Source organism: Neocloeon triangulifer, unplaced genomic scaffold, assembly GCF_031216515.1.
Source record: "Neocloeon triangulifer isolate White Clay Creek 2 clone unplaced genomic scaffold, ASM3121651v1 ptg000014l, whole genome shotgun sequence".
Taxonomy (NCBI): domain Eukaryota; kingdom Metazoa; phylum Arthropoda; class Insecta; order Ephemeroptera; family Baetidae; genus Neocloeon; species Neocloeon triangulifer.
In genome coordinates, this window is record NW_026775556.1 from 20544309 (window position 1) to 20564961 (window position 20653).

Consider the following 20653-nt stretch of genomic DNA (forward strand, 5'->3'; position numbering starts at 1 on the left):
ACGCGGTGTGTAATTATATACCAGCTGATATAAAAAAGTGAAGTTTCGAGTAAGAAAGAGAGAGAGGAGCGCGCGTTTATAATCAGACCATACATCTTTCAAGTTATTAAAGTACTTCATTAGTTTATGTGCGGCAATTTCCTGCACACAAAACAAGCGAGCCAACGAGCTCGGCGAAATAATAATGTAATAAATAAAGCTGCTCTCCGTGTGTGCATTTTATTGAGCACCACAATATAATATAAAAGGGTTATGGCGCTTACGGCAATAAAGCTGCCGCGATGGCAGGCGCATAATACGGATATGCACTTTATGCAAATCGATACTAAACGAATGCAAATGCGCCGTTTATATACGCCGGATTATGTACACGATTATTTTATACCCCCGGTTAAAAACCTTCCGTGTAATGGCGGGAATTTTAATTGGGGCTGACTGTGAGGTGCAAAATGAAAAATTATCATTAAAATCGTAAACGCGCACTTAATTTACAGTCGGTGAAGCGAGAAAAGTTGAATTAACGACGAGTCTCTCTTTCATATAAATACGTGTAGCAAATTTTACTGCACACAACAGCGTAAAAACTTGTGTTAATGTGAAAATTAATGATGTCACGTGACACCATTTTATAGCATTTTTTTTCTGCCGCTCTCTTTCACGAGGGCATATCATTCGCGCCGCGCGATGATGGTGCTTTTGAAAAAGTTGTTCTCTTTTATTTTATGTATAGGAACAAGCAGGGGATGTTGTGTGTATATTTTATAGATATAAAAGCCGTGCATTTTTTAGCACGTACTAAAAAATTAAACTGTCTCCGAGCTCGTTAATTCTCTCTCTCTCTGGCCGGCGTATAAAAGCTGTGTTTTTTTTTCACATTCGCCGTGTGTAATAATAACAGCAGCGAAAACACGCCGGCATAAGATTGCGTCTCCACGGCAGCGGGATTTGCATGCTTTTACAAGCCACCTGCCAGTTTTACATGCACGGATGGGACTCTCGTATACATTAGGTTCGGCGAGTGTAGCAAATTAGCTCTGCTGTGCCAGGGAGAGGGAGAGAGAGAGAGAGAGAGAGAGAGAGAGAGAGAGAGAGAGAGAGAGAGACAGAGAGAGAAACATAAAAATTAATAATGAAGGCAGATGGAGCTTTTTTGCGCGGCTGCCTTTTGAAATTAATGTATTCCCTGAAGTGCAAAATGCCGCGAGAAAAATGAAATATTCAAACGTCGCTCGCCGCTAAAAAGCTCCATCAAATAATGAAAAGCGAAGTGGGCATGGTAGAAATTGCGTTATTTCCTTTTAGAAAGATAAAAAAATGGAGAAGGAAACTCAATATTCGTACAATTTTTATCCAAATGAAGAAAAATGTTGGAAGTCTGATGTTGTGCAAATTATTTTTCATTTGATTTATTCAAAATATTTCAATTTTTAGGTGTTCATTGAAATTTACAGCCCACAGAGACCATCAAAAACTTTTAATTTTGAGTACCTTATTCATCTCATATAAAACTTCACATGTATTAAAAACAAAAGAGTATATAAATATCCTAAATATCATAAATTTTCTTACATTAAATATTCCAGCAATTTTATGCAGCGGTACTTAATATTGTCACATTTTTTTACAGCTGTATTTGCGTTTTGCTATAATCTAATTTTAATGAATAGAAATCAAATTCAATAAGACGATATTTTTAATTATTATATACAATTTATTAATTTCACAGTTTCAGCTCATGCAAGAACAAAATGAGTCTTGAAGACTCTTATTAAGTGACCTGTGACATGATTGTCATCCTAGCCTATATACATATTTGATGTAAAATAATAAAATTGTAAAATGAAATGTTAATAAAATAAAATGTAAAATAAACAAAATATTTTAATTTATCTTTTTATTAATATTTAAAAAACATTACAAATTATTCATTGTAAAAGTAATTAAAATAAAAAATATATAAAAATTAAAAAAAAAATTGTAAAAAAGTTAAATAATTGTAGCTTATTATTATTATTAGGTTATATTATTTTTTTAGCTAAATATTGTTTAATTATTATTTAAACACTAAATTCAGATTTGTACATGTTCAAATTTTTTTACAGCCCCTTTTATTTTGTATTTTTTTGAACAGGCATTTTGTGAGCAGCTCCTTCTCTGGTTTTTTTCCGCGTCAAGTGAGAGAGAGTTAAAATAATTATCCCCGGGTACGTTCAAAGTCGGAATAAAAAGCAGCACAGTGGCTGAGCGGGCTGAGAGGAGAGTTTGCACCTCTTAATTAGCTCGGGTGCAGCAGGGCGCGCGCTTCTCGAAACAAAAAGATCTCGCCTCCCTCTCGACACGCTGACTCGGCAGAATCGTATGTACGTATGTCTCGATGCACAGGGGCTGAAGGGAGGGAGGGCATGTTGAATTTTATCACGGGCCTGAACCGAAGAAGGTGTCTGGGGCTGCCGGCGTTCTGCTGCAGAAAAAGAAAGGAAGAAAAAAGAGAAGCCTTTTCAACCTCCCTGTGTATATATCCAAGGCATGATAATCTCCCCGGCTCTCTTTTTCTTCACCGCACCATATACACATCATCAAATAAAAACCGGCTTAGAGTGTGTGTGCATGAAACTGGGTCTTATCTCTCTCTCTCTCTCTTCGTCCTTTTCCGCACAAAAATGTGAATAAAAAAGGCCGCGCTGATATTAACATAATATCCGATTAACTTTTTACATCATAGAGAGGAGTTTTCTTTTTCTCTCTGGGGAGGGCCGAGCGTGTTTTATCTCCAGAGGACATTTTTAACAAGTTTCTGCCTAGAGATAAATTGAATTAAGCTCCTCTCTCTATATTATACGCCTTCATTAATACGCGCCGCATGCAAATTAGCATAAATAACGCTGCCGTTTGAGCTGCAAATTAAATTTTTTATCTCGCCTGAAAGCTTTCAGAGAAAAAAAAACGAACGACGGCTGGAAATAAAAATTCCATTAATAACTCGTAAAATATTTATTGTGCACAGGCGATAAACCTGTATTTGGAAGGGGGAAACGATAAATCGTGAGTGCTAATTTCATGTTTCTGCAAATTGATTATAATTAGTTAGAATCAGACCATCATAAAAGAACAAATACATATCTGTTTACAATTTTGTTTTGCATATCAAATCAGCATTAATTTATTACTTAATTTGATATTTTTATCAAAGAAACTTGTATTTTGTAGGGCTAAAGGCAAAAGTTGCTTAAATTTTTGCCTAAATTTACTTAAAGTGGCTTAATAAAGATTTTATTCAATTTTATTAAAATTATTATATTTTATTATATTATTAATATTTTATAAAATAGTTCTAAAATTTACCGTTGAATAATTAAAATTAACAGTTATACATTTATACTGTCTTATATATTTCTTTAAAGCTAAAAGTATTAAAAAATGAATTCTCATATCATAATCAATGCCTGTTAAAGAAAAAAAAATATTCAGACTGACATTTTTGTTAAATTTTTGCAATTTGAATAGATGAGCAGTTTACTTTTCATTTAAAGAACTTTTTGTTTTAAATTGTAGGATAAAAAATAAATATTTTTGCAAAGCTAAATAACTGAACTGTCTTCTGAATGAAGTTTAGTAAAAAAAATTAATTTGGATGTTCAAAATTTGACTCATTTTGGGAGCAAAATATTCCAGAATTACATAAAGCAACATTAAATAAAGACAATTTTTGGGTCAAATGCCGTTTCTTTCAACGTATTATTTATATGTGACATTTTCCAGGAAGATCTACACACTTTCTCCCCAAACCGTCGTTCGTTCTTTTGACACCCCTCTGGCTTTTTAATACTCTATCGTCAAATCGCGGGCAGCGTACATAAATTCCCAGTGCACTTTACGGCCGATTTTATGGCACATTTTTATCCATAAGGAGATAAAAAGCCGAGCGGCGAGAATATGCGGCCGTCTGTTTTGCGAAAGATGATATAGTGGAGGCCATAAACGCGCGCGTCCCCCTTTGATGGTTGCATACTCAGTGCACGACCGGCGCAGGGGTTTACGCGCGCGCTTTGCCTCCTCGGGCCGTAAAGTCGGCGAAGCAGGGCCGCCGGCAATTTATATATCTGGCGGTCACTCGGGCTTCTGCACACCATGGTGTGTGTGCGTTTTATACACACACACTTTATATTATACGGCGGACACGTCTCTGGAGACGTGGGCAGGCGGAAAACACCGCGCTGCTGTTTGGCCGAGGCGTGGCAAAGTGGACTAGCAAGGTAAGCCGCAGCGATTAACTGGCCACTCCAGCCCTAATACCACCAGCTTCGCACCCTCGCATGGCGGCACAGCCTGAAAAATTGCACTTTTGATCTTCAATTAATTCTGCCTGGGTTTATACGCAGTGGAGCAAACGGAGCCAAATAACTCTATTGTGGCTGAATTTATTTCCTTTTGTTTCTTCAAGTATTATTTCAAGGGACATTCATTTGTAAATATATAGAGTACGAGTACACAAAGTTCCACAAAAAAAGATACACTCATACCATCCACAATTATACCAATCTTTTAAAATTCAATAAATATTAAGAAAGAAAATATTTTAATTGATCTGCTGTATTGACTTTTCTCTAAATAGATTCAAAATTTAAATAGACGGCTCTTTTCTTAAGTTAGTTCCAAATATTGTTCATTTTTCTTTATTATTATATTTGAGTTATAATATTCAACACATATATTTTTAAAATTTTCTGCTACAAAAGATCCACAATTGTTAGGCATTTGTTAATTATCCTTTTCCACATATCAAATGAAAAGATAAAAATAAATTTTATTTGTTAAATTCATTTTTAGACTTAAATATATCTAAACTCTTAAATTTAAATCAGGTAGAAAATTAAATTTAAGAAAAAAATGGTTACATAAATTTAATTTAATAATGTAAATGTTTATTAAATATTTTAAAAATAAACCAAACTAAGTTTTTAAAATAAAAACTATTGTAAAATTTTTTAAACAACGTTGATTATTATCATGAGTTTTATAATTTATTTTTATTTAGCAAGTATTAGCAAAATTATTGCTAGTGGTGCTGCTGGTATGTTCAACAATTTAATGTTTCCCTCCTATTAATTGAAAATTTTTTAGGATTCAGAATTTTTTGCTGTAACTTTTTAAGTAAACAAAGATATATTTTTTTTTAATTTGTACATATCAAATAATTTTAAATTATGTTTGCACGTTTTCAGAGTACTTGCTGAGAATTCGACACGGATTATTTACGGGTCGACGCGAAAAAAAATCCACTCGCTTCAATTAATGAGGCCGTTTGCGTGAGTGCCTAAGCGCGTCACGGTGCACCATCGGAATCCGTCCGAGGGACAAACAAGTGGCTGCTTTCCATCCCCGCGGTGCGCGCGAGAGAGGAGCGGCGTTTGATGCCGTGCCAAAAGTGACGCCACGTCGATGATATAACACTCAGCGGCAGTAAATCCCGCGAGCCGGCGGCGGGCACGTATTATTTATACTGCCAAGCAGCCGCGCGCACATCCATCCGCGTGAGGTCTCGGGCATTAAAACTTTTAAAACGCTCCATAAATATTTGAATAATCCCACTTTGATATAAAACGACAGCCAAGCTCTCTCCGTGTGTGGCACTTTCGCGCGCCGCAGAAGAAAAAAATAAATATACATTCATATAAATAAAAATAAAAATGTTCGCAGCGGCGAACATGTATATTTTTTATTCCACCCGAGAGAAGCGAGATTTATGTCCCGCGTTTTGCACTCGCCTCTGAAATTTAAATCTCACCGCTTTGCATCGCTTTTATTTATTTTGCGGGGAATTTAGAATTACGTCATTCTCAGAATTGCATTTATACGTATATATTTTTAAAGAGGATTCCAACATTTAAATACCTGTGTGTGTATCTAATTGAAAATGCGCGGTGATAAAATTTTAATTTGTACGGTTTTCCGTATAATTATAATGCGGGCATAAATTACAGCCCCCGGAGTGGCAGGCAGCGTATCATTAAAGTGCGGATAATCACGATTATTATAAGCGCATAACGAGAATTTACAATCGCTATTAAATTTTACGACATACGAAAATAATATACATATGAAAGATAAAAGGCTGCTTGCTTCCAGACGCATAAACAGGGGTAGAACAAACATGTAGTACTAAACGGGGAAAAGCTGCACGCGAGCTAAAAAATTAAATGGAAATGATTTCGAGCGCGGTCTTGCAAACACTCCCTGGAACAAATAGGAGAGCGGCTCGCGTTTCTCTCTCTCTCAAAGCGAACACACACAGAATTGAATGTACATATTATGCTATAAACGTGGTGTACACATACACAACACACGCCAAACTAAACTCGCTTTAGAGCCTGCAAACACGAAACTGTTCATGCTTTTTGCGCCGTGTTTGTAATAATTCCTTTGACTGCAAAGGTTGCTGCTTTCTGATCGCGCGCGCGCGCGCTTTACTGCCTGTTTATCATGAACGCAAACGAGGAAAAGTCGCGTTTAATTAAACCGATTTTTGCCCGACCTAAGTAAATATTGAAACCGCCGGGACTTTGGAAAATGAGAGAGCGAGAGTAACAAGTTGTTCTGGCAGGATTCGTACTGACGTGAGCAAGATTAAAAGTAAACATCGAAATTTGCTGAAAATATAGCACAAACAAAGCAAACGTATCAGCAAAATCAGATGTGTATTTAGTAAAAAATAAAATTCAGAAATCTCAAAATAATTTATCAAATGATTTTAAGCATCAATTGCTACAATTTTGAACTAAACATTTTTTTGTGAACTGATATTAAAAACAAAAGTGGTATTCTAGCATTTTGACTTAAATTTTGGACAAATTTTAACACTCCCCTTTGTTTCAAACCTTTTTTTAGGAAATGACATACATTTTCATTAAAGAATCATTTTATCATTGCAAGAAATGTAACTTATAGAAAACTGCCAGCTTTCTACATGAAAGAGTCTTAATTAATTAAGTTAAGAATTGATGGATTGCAAACTTGGCTTTATAAATAATTCAAATTCATTTTGAATTTCCAATGACCATTATGGATTTAAACTCGTTTAAACTGAATCAACTTTATATTCTCCGTAGCTCACATTTGTTTGACGCGAGTCCCCAATGGTAAAGGAAACCTCATGAATAAAATATAAAGTCATTTCATATCGAGATAATCACAGTGCCATTATGGTGCGGTTGCAGAATGCGCCACGTTAAAATATGGTCACATTCGCATTACGATGAGCCAAGAGAGAAAAGAAAGAAATATATAACGAGCAAGAGTAATACTGCGTGTAATGACGTGTAATTTTACAACCTCCATTAGCCCCTCGCGTTCTACAGCGGGAGAAAGAGAGAGAGAGAGGCTCTTCCGCGAAATAATTAAATATACACAAAGAGAATTAATTATTGTAATTTAACTAATTGTGCCCGCGCTTTATCATGAACGCAGGCAGCGCTTTTTTGTTTGTTCAGAGCGGGCAAAAAAGGATGAAACGGATTATTTGATGATGTCGATTTGATAATTCGCCAGCCGGCGCGCATGCATGTATTAATATTTGGTGCTGCGTTCATCATCAGCGAGTATGTATCGCCGCCCGCCGACAGAGTAATTTAATTACGCGGATCGTTCATGCGTGTAGTGCTCGCTGCCGCCGCCGCCGCGCGCCATAATGTAAATTAGAGCCCAAATTAATCTGTTTGCGTTTCACATCAGGCCGCCGGCATGCGATGCCGCCGAGAGCGAGTTAGCAGCCGCCGAGCGCCTGCAGTGTGGATATAATTGCAAATAATTAATTAAAAGGACAAATATTTAATTTGATGGGATTGGTTAAACGCCGCTGCTAACTTGGCGTGCGTTCAAATGCCGTGTGGGAAGAGCCGCCTTTCGTCGCCGCCTCGTTAGAATGTTAAATTTTGGCTCCTCAGTCAAAGCAAAATACACCAAAGGGATGCGAGAGAGAGAGAGTAAGAATTTGTTTTGGCAAAACTGGCTGCCAACATGGAAAGTTTAATGGGACCTCATTAAATATGGATGAAGAAGCTCTTTGACATCAAATAAAGTCGAGTTCATAAAATTGAAGCAGTAAATTTATATATTTAAAAAATTTATCAATTCGAAATACAAAATTATGTCTCTGATTATAAGCAGTTATGATGATTAAATAATAAAATTTGAAGAAGTAATTAGACTGCATTTTAGACTGGATTTTTCACCGATTAATAATTGGAACCATACAGAGCACAGTTTAAAGAATTTCCTTTTAGTTAAAACTTGAGATTTGCGTTTTTTATTTTAATTAAATGTGGATACAAAACATGATTTTACCAATAAAAATGCATTGAAAACCTTTTCAGAATTTTAAAATATAAGATTATCGTAAACCCTTTCCTTGATCCCCTATTCCCATCTTTTTTTACATAATCGCGTGAAAAATTCGTGTCATGTGCCGGCGCGATTTGCTTTTGTGGGTATCTGTGGCATTCGGAGATTTGGCCACAAACGTCTCCAGATTAAGGAAGAAAAAGTAGCGTCTGGTCTCGGCAAACGACGAAGCACTCGCACACGAACAATTCGTCTACGTGTCTCTCTCTGTGTGTCGGTGGAGAGCAAATCCCAGAAGCGAGGGAGGCGAATCTCGAGGTGTTTGGTAACCGAGCGGGCGAGGTGAGGTTTGTTGTCGCGCCGGGGCGAAGGCAGGCAAGCGCATTTGCACACCTCGCTGCAAAATAAGAGGCGAAAAAGAGGAGGAAGGAAAAGCTTAGCGACACGTGACCGGCATTCGCGAGAGAGAGAAAGAAAGAAAGAGAGGGTGACGAGAAGCGAGAGAGGACCGGCGGCGAGCAGGTCGATAAGCAACGCTGTTCTACAACACCCGTGCCGGAAAATTGCTGGTGTGCAAAAAAGGGAAGGGGCGCCGCCGTTTCCCTGAAATTCATATCTCACAAAACCATTTTGTCTTTTTTTAACCTAAAATCGATAGACATCCAAAAAAACTCAATATTTGTATTCTGAAATAAAATAGTTTAAATTTCAGAAATTATTTGCTGTCAAATTCAGATTCCAGATATTATAAGCTCATTTAGATGAAATTTTTACAGATTTTGATGTCAATCAAACTGGTGATTGCATATTTTTTCAAATTTAATCAATACTGAATTTAGTTTTCTAAGCAAATAAACAAAGTTTTTAATTTTTTCAGCACTTTTAGCAAGTTTTAAATTAGGAGAAAGAAGGGTCTCCTCTGCCAAAAAAGCAGATGAGAGGGCCAGAATAAAAAGGCGTTAAGTTGCTTGCCGACCAAAAGATGACTCTGGAGACTTTTCTGTATAGATTTTCCGGACAGGGAAAAACTTCTTTCCGTGTGTATCTCGAGGAGAGAAGGACGTCGTCTTTTTTTCTTTGCCTTTTCCTCGGAGATGGGTATATCACCTACGCTGCTCGAGAAGAAGAGAAGGGATAAGAGAGCGACGGGTGCGGGCATCTTGTAGGGGTGCAATCCCATCGGATTTATATGTATAGGAGCGGGCAGGAAAAGAGAGGAAATATAAAGAGAACCCTGTCCTTATTTATTGCCCGATAAACTCGAATTTCTTTATCTGGCACGGCGAATAAAATTTTATTATTTGAAAATACTCCGACATGCAAAACACCGAGAGAATAAAATTTATTTTTCTCCCTTTCGGGTGATGTGCCAACGCGGTGGGCGAGAGAGGAAGGTGCAGGTGCACCACTTTATTTATTAGCCAGCAACACCCTCCCTCCCTCCCTTTCCTCGCGCCCCCTGCCAGCCACGCAGCAGTGATAACATCTTTTTATTTGCATAATGCACGCAGCCAGCAGACGACGAGGTGGGATTAGCCACCGCCTAAATGCAATTTGCGCTGCCTGAAGTGAAAAGGGGACGATTTTTCACAGGCAGAAATATCACTACAGGCGGGGTACATGAACGAAAAGATCTGCAGTTATTTCTGTCCAAATTCATTTTAAATTAACAAAAAAAATTTTCAGGCCTTAAATTATATTTTAATTATTTTGTTATACATACCAATTATTTATAAATGCATATAAATTAGTATGAATTTTAATCAATAATATATAATCTTCTTTTTTATTAAAATATATTCAATTTGTTTTTATTTTTAATATAATTTTGTTGCAATTTGCATGAAGGTTCAACTACTTCAACTAATTCTTAAAAATTTACAATAAGACATTAACATTTGAACTTAAAATATATATAGCACTAACATAACCAATACTCTACAATTTCAATGTCAATTAATTAAGAACGTCAGAGATATATAATCATTTTATGCAGCTTTGTAAATGTAAATAATGATAAGAAAGTTACTAATAATATTAGATTTTTTTTTTTAATATTATACTTTTTCAATAAAATTTTGATCTTCCTGGAAACCTACTAATAAGGTCAGGCCAAAAAAGATAGCTCATGTCGGTTCGTAATTCAATAATCCATCTCGTTGGCGGGGCAATAAAAATTGCTCACGCGAGAGCAGCGGCCATTGGCATGGAGGGCCTCTCTCGACTCAATCCGGACGCCGCTTGAAATATTACACCGAATTTGAGTGCGATAGATGGCGAGATATCCGGCCGCTCGTATATTTTATTATCCTTTGCCCGCGCCGCCGACACACGCATTGGTATGCAGGTTGCATAAGTACATATTGGTCGAGAGAACGAGCGAAATATATACGGCGGTTTGTGCATTCGCGGCACGCAGACCCTCGCGCCATCCATACAAACTCTGTGCACGGCCGGGCGAAAAAGTAGCCGAGAACGGTCTCGCTCGTGCTAATGTAAAATATCAGCACATCCCTCTTCTTTGTCCCTTTGCTCGGCAAAAACCGGCAGCTAACCTAATGGCCGCAACAATGGCCGAGTTAATTGAAGAGAGGCTTTGAAGCTACCCACGCATAAATAATGCGATAAAAATCCCTCTCCCTTTATTTGAGATTTTGCATAATTGAAGACGGGGGTGACGACAAAGAGTGTAATTTAATTCAATGAGACGGAATCGGGCTGCAGCTGGAATTTTTCGGCGCTTAATTAATTTCAGGCGGAATTAGCATTTCTGCCATATTTTCCCGCTCGTCCTTTTTAATTGCAACATTGTTATAATCTCTCGACTTTTTTTCAGAAGCAGCTTTTTTCTCTCTCTCTCTCTTCATCTCGCCACACAATGACAATGGAGCACGACCATCATGAATGAATGCATTAGTCTGTCCTGCAAGTAAAAAAATTCAAAGCGAGGTGTTGAATTAATGCTCGTGTGCAACTTATGCAGAGAAAATTTGAATATTCGGGGGGACTTCTGTCTGCATGTTGCGTCAGCACCCCTGCCATCACGCTTCTTTGGGTATTCCATTGTTCTTGGCAGGAGCGCGCACCTCTTTTATGCAAATTGACGGACGTCCATTTCTGGTAAATAATTAATTCTGAGAAGCAGACATTGCATCAAGTTGATATATTAGCATTTGTTCCAATGGTGAAATGCTGATTTCAAGCAAATTTGTAAAGACAAATGTGGGCTTCATTGTCTTCAAAACACCACAATGGTTCAAGATTATTTGTTTATTTAAATCAACGGATCTGAGAATATTATGAATCAATAATAGTAACTCTGATCGTTAAAAATCACTAGAAAAAATTAATAGTAAAATATCTCTGACAAATAGTTTTATGATAAATTAATAATTTTAAAGACGTGGTTCATTTATCCTTTCTCTTCAATTTAATTATTATTTTTTTTATTGAACTTAGAATTTAATAAAAGACCGACGTGTTTTTGATTATAATCATAATTTTGAGCAGCCCTTCAATCGAATTTCTATAGTGAATAAATCATAAAGACCTGAACTTTACTCTTCATATTCATTGATTCTTGAAAATCATATTTTCTGCTGTTTTATTTTTATTTTATTTAAGGTTAGCCAAAATAGTTCTTCTTCATTAATTAATTAAATAAAATTAAATCAAACTACATCAATATTAATTTCATCTTTCTTCACAAAGGGTGCGAAAATTGAATGTTGTGGCAAGAATTCTGGAACCGTGCTTTTCCCCATAGTGTTTTCGGCACAGAAAGCCAAACCACTTTTGGCGTGTCACGAGCCAATACACACTCGCACAGAGCTCAGTTACCGCACGGAATCCAAGCCACAACACTAATTCGCATTTGCATCCCTAGAGGGATCGTGCGATCTGCCGCATGTATGTCGTCGCTCCGCCAAATTCCGCCGGATTAGAAGCCCGCCCGTGAACTAAATGCCGCATGGCAAGATCAAACAATAACTCGGGCGAGCAACAAGGCAAGCGTAATTCGCCTCGCAGAATATCATAATAATGATAATTCAGCGCGCTCTGTCACGGCTCACAATCAAACTCATTACTTACACCGCCCCGAGAGCTGGGGTTTATTTGTCCCTGTGTGTGTGTCTTTGCCGATGGTATATATATAGATTCTGATGCTGTTATAATTTGATACACGGCGAAGCCCCGAGGCAATCCATATGGCACTCAATACCAGGCAAACTAATCAAACACTGTCGCTTTTGTCGGCGCCGTATTTAATAAATAAACACACACCGAGCGCTAACCCTTTAATGGATGCCGATATACGTTGTTGCGGATATTCATTTGTCATGCCATTTGCCGCCGCCGCCGCCACATTTGCCGTAGTCAGGCTGCTAATTTAATTTGATTCGGATCAATCATTTTCCCGAGGCTGCCACAGCCCGCTGCACCGCCAGGGATTTCCACCGTTGGCAGCTCCTCTCTTTCGCGCTGACTGATACGTGATGCGATTTTTATCGAGCCAAACATAAACGTGTCGGATTTTGATTGGAAAAATCAACCGTGCCGTTTTGTGCAGTGAATTTATTGACGTGTCAAATGGACACGGCGGCTGTAAATAAAAATGTTGTTTTCCAATTTGGTGCGAATTCAACAGAGATTTTTTTTTTAGGGCTGGTGAAAACGTAAAAATGTGGTTGCGATTGGAGAACAGCGATTCAGCAATCCAGAAAAAGGTAATTTGAAGCAAATGCTTGACAACAGTGGAAATGAAAAATTAATTACAAATTAATTCACCTCTTTGGATTATTATTATTTAATATCTCCATTGAATGGAGAATGAAAATACAAAAATTCACTCTGCAGGCACATCATGTATTAGAATTTGTATTGCAGAGTTCATTAAATTATCTCTGATTGTAAGGGTAAAATTTTTGGAATTATCACACATTCCATCAATTTTTAATGCTCTGATGGACACAAAAATATTGTTTTATCTCTCTCTGTTGTAATGGAAAAAATGTATCCATTTCCATGGCTTACGGAAATATTTTTAGATATTTGTGGGTTAAAAATTGTATGCCCGACACTAAAATGAATGTTAAAATTTCCAGTTTTAAAATTAAAAATTCCTAACCTTCACAAGAAATAAAATTTTATGGCGTTTTAATAAAAATTTCAGCCAGTAGTTATTTGGAAAGAGAATTTTTTGGTAAAAATGCAACCTGCGTCACATGCGAGTCAAGAACTTGCCTAATTTTCTTTTTCTTTTGAAAACGCAACTTTCTATGATCAAAAATTAACTTGCAGAAGGCTCAGGTTTTTTTATAAGTAAAAAAGTCTCAAAATAGTCTTTTTAGCCGTAAATTTTCATCAAATTATATTCATTTGTAAAGAAAAGGAAAATAGATTTGCGGATTTTTTGACTGAAAGTTTTTAAAATTTATGACAGCTAACTTGAATAAATTAGAAACTCTATTTTAGTATTGTTTGGTATTATTTATAACTGGAGCAATAAACCTGCTTCATATATCACATAATTGAACAGGATAATAAAAAAAATGTTTTGTTATGAAACAGCAAATAACAATCAGGCTCGTTTGAGAATTTGATGTGATTAAACCGCGATGTATAAATATCATTGACCTAGATACAACTTTTCCAATTTCGCGGTGCGATGCAACTAGGTGGTCGGATGGTGCATCATGTCACAATTGATCAACTGACTGCGTATTTACATTATCCTGTTGCCGTCGGAAAAAGGCAAGGTTCGCACGGGCGACGCAAACCACGTCCTTGCGGGACAAAATTTGTTATCGCACTTTTCCGGTGTGTGAAAATCATCAAGGTCTTTAGGGTTGTTCGGTACGGAAATTTTCCAAAAAACCTTGGTCGCGGAAACCGAATTGCGAAGGCCGAATCGGCGCGTCCGTCCGTTTCGTATTACAGGTTGACGCGCGAGTTTTTTCATAGGTATCGCCGGTCGGTTGGTTACCTTGGAAATCGCCACACAATAGCATTGATGCCACCGCAGGGGAAAATATAGAGTCGCTAGAGACAATGCGGTACTCACCTTGTCATCCTCACTCTCGCTATCACACTGAAAAGAAGAAAACACGCATTTAGAGCAGGCATAACAGAAAAACACACACAAATAAACCGTAACACAATAAAACAAATAATGCATCATAACACAATCAGTGAGTGAGCGTCCAGCATGTAACTCAATAATAATAATAATAATGGACGGCCAGTCAAATAAATAAATGAACAACTGAAGTGAATAACCGTGGGCATTGTGTTGTTTTGTTGTTTTAACCGTTTGTTTGGACTCGGGCATTTTGAAAGTTCCAGCAATTGTTGCAATAATATGGAGTTAAATTAGCCTATTCATTTCAAAAAGACAATGTAGGTTTGTTTGATATGAAAGCTAGTTGAATAAATGTTTATTTGGAAAATCATAGATATAAAATTATTATTATAACGTTTTGTCTTGCATATTTAGTTTGATTAAGTCTAAAAGAATCCCAGAAACTAAAATATAGTTTCAAAATGGAACATAATCCGACCCTTTTTCGTAGAAAATAATATTCAAAACCTGTTTTATAGTATCTGATTTGAAACAAAATCATACAATTTGCAAAGATCAACGTTTTTTAGAATACGTTTCGATTTCAATTACGAAATAAAATCACCGGTCTATGTATATGTACTGGTTTCAAAATGCCAAAATTATGAATTTCTTAAATAGCAAAAATTTTCGGTTAAAATATTAAAGAAAAAAGAGAAAAATAAATATGAATGGAAGATTATATGCCTAATCATGCAATATTTACTACCAAAATAGCGTTTTGGTGTTTTTGGGAAATTCGGCTTTTGCTAATTGGACTTTTTGAGCCGTTTATCGATTTTTAGAAGAAAAAATTTAATACCAACTCTTCACTTCATCAAGGAAAAGCTGAACTTCAATTAGAAAGTCAGAAAATCAGCCTCCTATAAACGTGGAATTCTCTGACTAAAGAGTTTTTGAACGTTAATAATTATTGTGCTTGTATTGAAATAGAGGATGTACTTATCAAGTTTATTTTATTACTAAAATGAAAAGGCTATATTTTTCAAGTGGTTTCTTTCAATATAATCATTAGGTAAAATTAGTAATTTGAAATTAAAATCGGCTTTCCCTCAATGGGTTTTGTGAGTTGTTTATTTTTTAGGGAAAAAACAATACAGAACTCGTAAAACTCAATGAGGAAAAGCCAATTTTAAATTCAAATCACCATGAATCCACTTCGCTCGTGATATTCTGTCACAAAAATAAATAGATAAGCTTGATTTCTCACAAAATAGTTAAATTTGACCCTTACGAAAATTAAAATGAAAGTGTTTGTGCCATTTTGTGCAACAATTCCTTTTTTACAAATGTATTGTTTTCAACAATTGAATTTGATACAATAATTTTGACACGTCAAGAACAATAATAATATTTTACACTAAATTAGTAATTAATTAATTATTTGTTACAAGAATTATAATTTAATTTTGAACTGAATATATTGTATGAGAAATTTCCCAGAATATTTCATTTTCATTTGATTTATCTTTTGATAAACCACTCCGTACTCGGAGTGACTGCGATAGAAAGTGACAGACGAGCTTCTCAATATAAAAACACGGATCACGTCTGCAGCCGGTGTCACTGCGTTTCCCACCAAGTTTAGCATTGTGCGCGCGATAGAACTGTCCGAACGCGCGGCTGTTGATTGCGAAATTAATATGCGACGCAGGCCGAGCGAGGGACGCAGTGAATACCTCATGTGATGAGCTCTGCGGTTTAATGCCGCTGATTAATATTCACGGCGTCAGGCTAGGAAGGAAACGGTATTGCACACAAGGTGAATCGTTCGAACCGTGCATGTGTTCGCGCTCATGACAAATATACACACATATAATTGCAATACTCAATGGATTTGCTGGAATTTACGACATTACGCCGTGTGCACATTTCATCCCCCGCGCGCGATGTATGCAGATTGCACTAAAACCATATTATAATGCCCGGTGGCGAAACATCATGCAAGGGTCGCTTTTCAACTACACCACCCATACATAAATTGCTGCGCTAATTGATACAGATGGCATTAATTATGGCGGTGAAATGAAGCCGACTTAATTCAATTACCAATCGATACGTTGCGCGATTATGTGCCAAGCTTAATAATTCCCGTTTTAATCAAACGTCAGTTGCCGCATTTGCAGTGCACTTTGATGGGGTTAAATAATGTTAAATGCCACTGCTATGAGAAAAAAAAATGTAAATTAAATGAATGAACATTTTATGTGTAAGTATAAAAGAAATAATTTGATTAATAAATGAATTACATATAAAAATATGAGTGAATTTTACAAACATTTTTGTTTTAAAGTCGTCGCCAACTAATTAAAATTAGGTTAATAATTTTGTCATCAAAGGCCTCTGAGCTTATAAATAAATTTGATTTTTGCTTTAAAACATGTATTTCATAATTGATAGAGTGATGGTACTTAAATAAGAGGAATTTTACTATTGAAATTAATTTTTTTATCTTGTTCTCAAATATCTTTTTTATTTATTTTTCAGTGAGACTGTTTACTATTAATCCATATCAAGTTTTTATAAAAATATATTTCTTATAATTATTGATTGAAACAGATTTACCAAATTGTATGAGTAACTAATGTATTTTTTTTTTAATTCGTCTAAAATACTTCATCCAACTTTAAGAACACAGCTCTATAAAAGTAAACAGAGTTAAATGAGAAAATTAGAAATAAAAGGGTTGCATTACTTGTCGAGCTCTCTTCCTGCATGTCTTTCTTTCAGTCATTAAAACCAGCAGCGAGCTCTATTCAACACTTTTTTTGTCGCCGTATAATGAATAAAAGCGTTTGAAAGCAAAATGAGAGAGATGCACGTTAAAGTTAAGTTTGCAGCAGCAACTCGTGCAGCACAACATTGAGAGAGAGAGAAACAAATTTCCAGCACGTTCACAGAGAGAAGAAAAAGAGAGACGGCACGACAACATATTCCATTCATATATATAAATGTATGTGTCTTAAGTATAAACTACGGATATACCATCAAGATTAGCAAAAACAGCACGTACCGCAACTCTTTTAAAGCTGAAGTTGATGAGATGGGATTAAGTTAAGTGGAGAGGAAAGAAGAAGAAGAAGAAGCAGAGCTAGTTTTAATACTCGCCGGGCAAAGGCGCGGGCCTTTGTTTTTAAATAAAAGAGGAAGAGCACTTTCGCATCATTTTATCTGGCGAAATACAAGCAAAGGCCTCCTGAACGAAGAGAGAGGAAAAGTTTTTAATACCCTTGCTCCTTTTCGATAGGGCGAGGGTTAAGATGCCGCTTTAATAATAAAGGGGGTGGCAGGAGGGTTGCTCTTCGCTTCCCGGCCGGGTTAATAAGAAATTAATAGAGTGACGTCACAAATCAATTAGCGCGGATAGCAAGAAAGGGTTTTGTGTAATCGCGCGTGCCAAAAGAGGCTCGTCATAATCATGCTGAAACCCAGCAGCGCCGCGCGAATCGCAATTCCTTCTCTGGAGAATCTTCAAGCTACACCACCTAATCAGTGCACCAGCGGAGGGAGGAGCAGATCATGCTCCATTACTTCTGGCGCAAATTATATGTAGCAAACACCGGGGAGTTGCGAAATTGCGCTCCAAGGTGGAAAGCCTGGAAATTTGCTCGCTGCTAATGTGAGTCGCTCTTGCTGCTCCTCTGGACGCGTTAATTTAACTGGCGGGGGCACAAAGTGAAGAAGTTCTGACCTCGTTAATTCGCAGTTTGAGACTTGCGAATCCAGGGTGCGGAATAGTCATGAAAACTGCAAGGAGAGAGATTCTAAAACTAAGTAGCTTGTTCTACACAAATGAGGTTAGCAACTTTTCATATTGTAGAATAAATTATAAACTTTTACATTAATTATTATTTTAAATTTTTTAAATTATAGGCTTCAGTAAATTAAAGCATATTTAAACTTGGAATTATAAAAATTTAATATCTGTTTAATTTTAAAATGAATAAAATTAAAAAGGAGAAGATGGCGGCCGTTCCTAACGAGATAGGAACTTAATAATTAAAATTCAGTAGAAATTTAACGTTCATTAAAAAAAATGCTTGTAAAACAAATTAAGATTAGTCAATCAAAACTAGGGTTGCATGATTTATTGAAAGGCTTGAAAAAAATTCCATAGCATTTATTCAAATCCTCTCTTATTTTTAAATTTAACCCTTATTTTCTCCTTCACCTCACTTAAGCTTTTAAATCCTCAAAACGTGTTTTAATTTCGAGCAGCCAAAAGAATTTTACACAAATAGACCTATTCGAGAAAAGAATTCTAAAAATCCGGCACTCAACAAGCCCGTCCCTTGCAATTAAACCGTTTTGGTCGGGTTAACAAAACAGTGGAAGAATCTGTCTAAAAACGCTGCGTCTGGCTGCAAACAATGGATAATTATCCGACTGAACCAACACTCTCGAATCAATTACAAATTCCTCGGGACCGCCATTGAAACGCTTTCAAAGGGCCAACTCAGCTCATTAAAACGTTCTGTGTAATAAAACGTGAATGGACGACGAGGAAAACAATCGCTAACCCTTCTGCTAGGGCATCATCATCAACACCCTTTATATAAATAGATGGAAAATCTGACCACCGCTGCGGACACATTACACGGCCGGCCGAGTTAATTAAATTCCATTTTACACCCATTATGCAGCAGGCGATGCTTTATATCTATTCGCACCGTCCATTACATTTCACCCCCGCCCACCCCCACCCACCTATGACCGTAAAAGCGAATTATCCGTCTCTCTCGTCTCGTCGTCTTTTATTTGCGGTTGATGAGAGCGCAGAGCGTGTTGGGAAGCAAAAGTTGGCACTCAAATTGGATTAGCGCGCCGGCCTGGCTATCCGAACTGGCCTATCAGACCATAATCCACTTAATTACACGGAACAACTGCACCGCCAGCAACCCCGCGCGTGATAAACCAAATTATACACACAGCACATCTGCTAATGCGTCCAGCCGCCCGCGGCAAATGGAACGGACGCAGATTTGCGCCCACTAAAATGGAATTTGTCTGCGGGCGCCGAATCGCACACACAGAGCTAAAATTAGATCGCCGATTCATCGCGGCTGCGAATATGGGGGTGCTTGTGATTGTTAACGGTCCACTGAGCTGTCGATTGGTTGTAAATGTACGCATTTTCCCTCAAGAGTCATAATTTAAATCAATGTTTATAAAAGTTGGTGATTAAAGCCTAATTTTCTAATTTTAATTAATATTGTGGCAACTTAAATAATTAAAGCAGCAATTTTGGGTTTTTATTCTATTTTGAAAACAAGCAATGTAAATTATTTGAAATTAAATTCATTTTGACTGGCAAAATTTACATTGCTGAAATGTCGCAATCACAGCGCTTTTGCCGTTCTCTCTCTGCAAATAATTATTCCCATGTTCGTTTCGCGAGTCAAATAATCATTTACCCGCTGATGGCGTGCGCTGCCGGGTTTGCCCATTAAACACTTGAGAGCCTTAATTAAGATCAATATTTAGCATAGCGGCCGCAAGCACAGGGCAAATAATAAATTTCCTCTCTGGGCGCCGACCACAATTACACACGCAGCGAGAGGAATCTGCTGCAAACCCCTATCCCACCGATATAATAATAATAACAGTTTTGATTACAATTGCAGAAACTGCCGGGCGATCTCTTTTTGCGGTCGGATTATTCTGCGGTGTTTGTTCTCTCGTCCCTCCTCTCGCCGCTGGCCGATAATAAATATACCATGTTTCGCATACCGAAAACAGGGTGAGCCATGCAGAGAGAGCTACACACAGTTTTCATTAAAAACACGCCCCTTGGCAGTGCTTTGCAAACTGCGTCCGTTTGGGAAATTCAGACCACTTCGTTTGTTTGTGAGGAGAAATAAATCGATGATTTTCTCTATAGTGAAATTTTATTTCATCTTGAATTACTCTTTAGCCCATGATGAAATTTTTGTAAAACACAGATGTCAGACCGAAATTATTACTTTTTTTAAATTTTTATTAGTGAATTCTTATTAATGATATAAAATTATTGGAATTCACAAAGAATACTATAACAGCTCAATGGTATAATTTTATTTCAAACTAAAAAATAATTTAATCCTTTAATGAAGAGACGCGTATAAATACGTTTTATTAATATCAAAATATGGCTTGTATTTAGGCATTTTCATCTTATTTGACAAACATAATTTCCATTGTGTAGAAGTAGTGATA

The 20653-nt window shown here is 36.8% G+C and overlaps 1 protein-coding gene across 3 annotated transcripts in view; it reads right to left on the reverse strand.

The window, feature by feature from the left end:
* LOC132199639 (autism susceptibility gene 2 protein homolog) overlaps nucleotides 1-20653 on the reverse strand; it is a 121388-nt gene that overhangs the window by 34075 nt on the left and 66660 nt on the right. For all 3 annotated transcript variants that reach the window (XM_059624519.1, XM_059624520.1, XM_059624518.1), the window contains exon 5: nucleotides 14402-14428. In XM_059624519.1, the coding sequence (XP_059480502.1) occupies nucleotides 14402-14428 (27 nt within the window). The remainder of the gene's footprint in view (nucleotides 1-14401; nucleotides 14429-20653) is intronic.